This window comes from Otolemur garnettii, unplaced genomic scaffold, assembly GCF_000181295.1.
Source record: "Otolemur garnettii isolate 467f Iridium unplaced genomic scaffold, OtoGar3 scaffold00105, whole genome shotgun sequence".
Taxonomy (NCBI): Eukaryota; Metazoa; Chordata; class Mammalia; order Primates; family Galagidae; genus Otolemur; species Otolemur garnettii.
The window spans coordinates 1,365,251-1,368,698 of NW_003852500.1; the positions used below are offsets into that span (position 1 = coordinate 1,365,251).

The 3,448-nt window shown below is 42.4% G+C and overlaps 1 protein-coding gene across 1 annotated transcript; it reads right to left on the reverse strand.

Annotated features, from left to right (window-relative positions):
• Positions 1 to 1,814: 1,814 nt before the first annotated feature.
• Positions 1,815 to 2,768, reverse strand: LOC100943162 (olfactory receptor 10H2). Its single transcript, XM_003796514.3, has one exon. The coding sequence runs from the start codon at positions 2,763 to 2,765 to the stop codon at positions 1,815 to 1,817; it is 951 nt and encodes a 316-aa protein (XP_003796562.1). The 5' UTR covers positions 2,766 to 2,768.
• Positions 2,769 to 3,448: the final 680 nt, after the last annotated feature.

The following is a 3,448-nucleotide window of genomic DNA, read 5'->3' on the forward strand; positions in this document are numbered from 1 at the left end:
TCTCAACATATAATAAGTACAGTGGCTACTATTATTATTTTACTATTGCTATACATCAGCATTGGAAGCAACTGAACAGCCAAGAATAAAGGTTTGTTTCAAAATTATAAAATTACAACTATGGGTCACATGTGGAAGTTCACAGACATGGATAGTTTCAAGGAGATGGATATCACGCTGAAATCACAAATTAAGATTTGACCCCTAAGCTACACCATATATAAAACACACTCAAAATGGATCAAAGACCTAAAGGAAGGAGCTAAAACTATAAAACTCTTCTTAGATAACACAGATGCTCATAATCTCCGATGAAGCAATGGTCCTCAGACACAACAACAAAAGCCTGAGGGACAAAAGAAAACAATAGATACATTGATGGAATCACAATTACAGTCTTTTGTGCCACAAAAAGACACCAAAAGTAAAGCAAAAGGACAACTCACAAAATGTGGGAACATATTTGAAAGTCACATTACTGATAAGGGAGTTGTAACCTGAAAACAGAAAGCATTCTTATAAGTCAACAACAAAAAGACAACCCAATTAAAATGGGTGGAGTATCTCAATAAATATTTCTTCAAGAAGACACAGAAGGGGCACATTTATAGCCATGACTCAAGCCACATAGCAAAAACGTCTGGACCCCCTTAGTATTTTGAAATAAAAGAAGTAATGGCCAAGAAGGACATGATGAGATGCTTGACATCATTACTCATCAAGGAAATGCACCCAAACCACAAGAAGAGAACACTTCACACCCAGTAAGAATGCTGTGATCAAAAAGACAGCTCATAACAAGTGTGGGAGAGGATGTGGAGAAACTGGAACCCAAGAACAGTCCTGCTGGGAATGTGAAGTGGTGTACACACTTTGGAAATTACTGTGGCAACTTCCAAAAGTTTAAACATAGAGATGACATTTGACACAGCAACTGTACTTCTACGTATACACCCAAGCAAAACGAAACACACATTTTAACAAAAACTTACACGCAATCATTCATAGTAGCATTATTCAAAATAGCAAATGTTAGAAACACTGAACTGCCCATCAGTGACGGATGGATAAATACAATATAGCACATCCATACAATGGAAGATTATTTGGCAATAAAAAGGAATGAGAACTGATACACACTACAAGCTGGGAGAAACTTAAACACATTATTATGCTCAGGGAAAGAATCAAGTTGAAAATTCTTGAGTCCATGTATACGCCTCTGATATGAAATGCCTGGGATAAGCAAGTCTATAATAGATGAACAGTAAGTAAAGCATGCCTGCTAGTGAGTATTTGTTTATTTGGGAGGTGACAAAAATGTTCTAAACTTAATCGTGATGGAAGTTGCATAACTGAATAGATGAAATTATTGAAATATGCACTTTATTTTTCCCTTTTATTAAGTCATATACACATAGATCATGAATACATTTATGCATATGTGGGGTACAATGTGTTGATTTTTTTATACAATTTGGAATGCTTACATTAAACTAATTAATATAGCTTTCATCTCATTTACTTGATTATTGTGTTAAAACATTTATATTCTATACTTTAATTGGTAAGTTGTTTGGTATATAAATTATATATCAATAAAAAATAAAACTAAGATAAGGACACACAGATTAAGGGTTGAAGAAGTGAAAAGTTTTTAACATTTATCAAGAACCTATTATGTGCTGAGTGTTGTCACATACACAAATCCGTGCACTGGACTTAAAAGGAAGGCATCATTAACCTGACTTACAGACATTCCATGGTATGGTCGTCCCCCTACTACATTCTACAATTACCTCCGTACTGGCTGCTCAGGGGCCTGAGGAATCCCGTTTCCTGAGGAAAGTCTTCTTCAGCGCGATCTTCAGCTCCTTATTCCTGAGGCTGAAGATGATGGGGCTGAGGAAGGGTGTGAGGACTGTGTAGGTGGTGGCCATCAGGGTGTCGCCTTCCTGAGAGTGGGGACATTTGGGCTTAAGATAGATGACAGAGGCAAAGCCATAGTGCACAATGACCACAATAAGGTGGGATGCACAGGTGGAGAAGGCCTTGTGTCGACCTTCAGCAGACGGGATCTTCAGGATGGTGGCCACAATGAAGGCGTAGGAGAGGAGGATGAGGAGAAAGCAGCCCAGTAAAGCCGTGATGCACACCAGGCCCACACCTAGGGCCACAGCTGGTAGATTATGTCCACAGGCCAACTTCAACAGAGGTGGCACATGACATAAGAAATGCTGGATCTCATTGGAAACACAGAAAGTGAGTTGGAAAATGGCCGTGGTCACCACCAGTCCCACTGCTGAGCCCCCGGCCCAGGACCAGCCCACCAGACAGGCGCACCCCCGGGGGCTCATCAGCACGTTGTAGCGCAGGGGGTGGCAGATGGCCACGTAGCGGTCGTAGCCCATGACGGTGAGCAGGAAGGAGTGGGTGAAGCCAAATGTGAAGGAGAAGAACATCTGGCAGGCACAGGCCAGGAGGCTGATGGAGCGGTGGGCAGAGAGCAGGTCGGCCAGCATGCGCGGGATGATGGCCACAGTATAGAGGATCTCGGAGACGGAGAGGGCGCACAGGAAGAGGTACATGGGCGTGTGGAGGCTGCGCTCGCTCCCGATGGTGGCCATGATGAGCAGGTTGCCCAGCAGCGTGAACAGGTACATCAACAGGAACAGGAGGAAGAAGACGGGCAGCAGCTGTTGGGGGAAGGTGGAGAAGCCGAGGAGGATGAATTCAGACGTGGAGGTGTGGTTGAGCCCCAGCATGGCGGCCACACCTAGTGGGGAGACAGGGAAGAAGATCCAGCAGTTGGAGCACAGTTATTAGCGAGTCCTACCTGGGAGCACCCCTGAGAGGCTCCCTCACCTGCCCAAGCCGTGGTAAGTCCATCTGCAAAAAGGCCTTAATGGCATTTTGAAATTTAAATAAGGTCATGCATCCTAAGTGCTTCACACAGCTCCTGGCACGTAGTGGGAATTCAATAAATAATTAAGTGCTGAGTATAATAGTAATTATTATACTATTGTTATTTTTTCATATTTTTTCTAGTTTTTTAGCTTACTTTTTTCTCTTTTTTTTATTAAACCATAACTGCATACATTAATGCATTTATGGGGTACAATGTGCTGATTTTATATATAATTTGGAATGCTTACATCAAACTGGTTAACATAGTCTTCACCTCACTTAATTGGTATGTTAAGACATTTATACTCAACTCTTAATAGGTTTGACATGTACCCTAGACTAGCTCTGTGCACCACCGCCCACACCATGTTTTTCTGCCTTTGTTTATGCTGGGCTTTCTGTGCTTCTCCCATCTTTATGGATCCACATTATGCGTGAGTTTTCAGCTACTCCAGAATCGCTGCCTTCAGCTGGAAGTTACCTCTTCCCAGAGCCATGGAAGGACATAGGCTCTGTGTAACGTTCAGCACCACTGCTTACT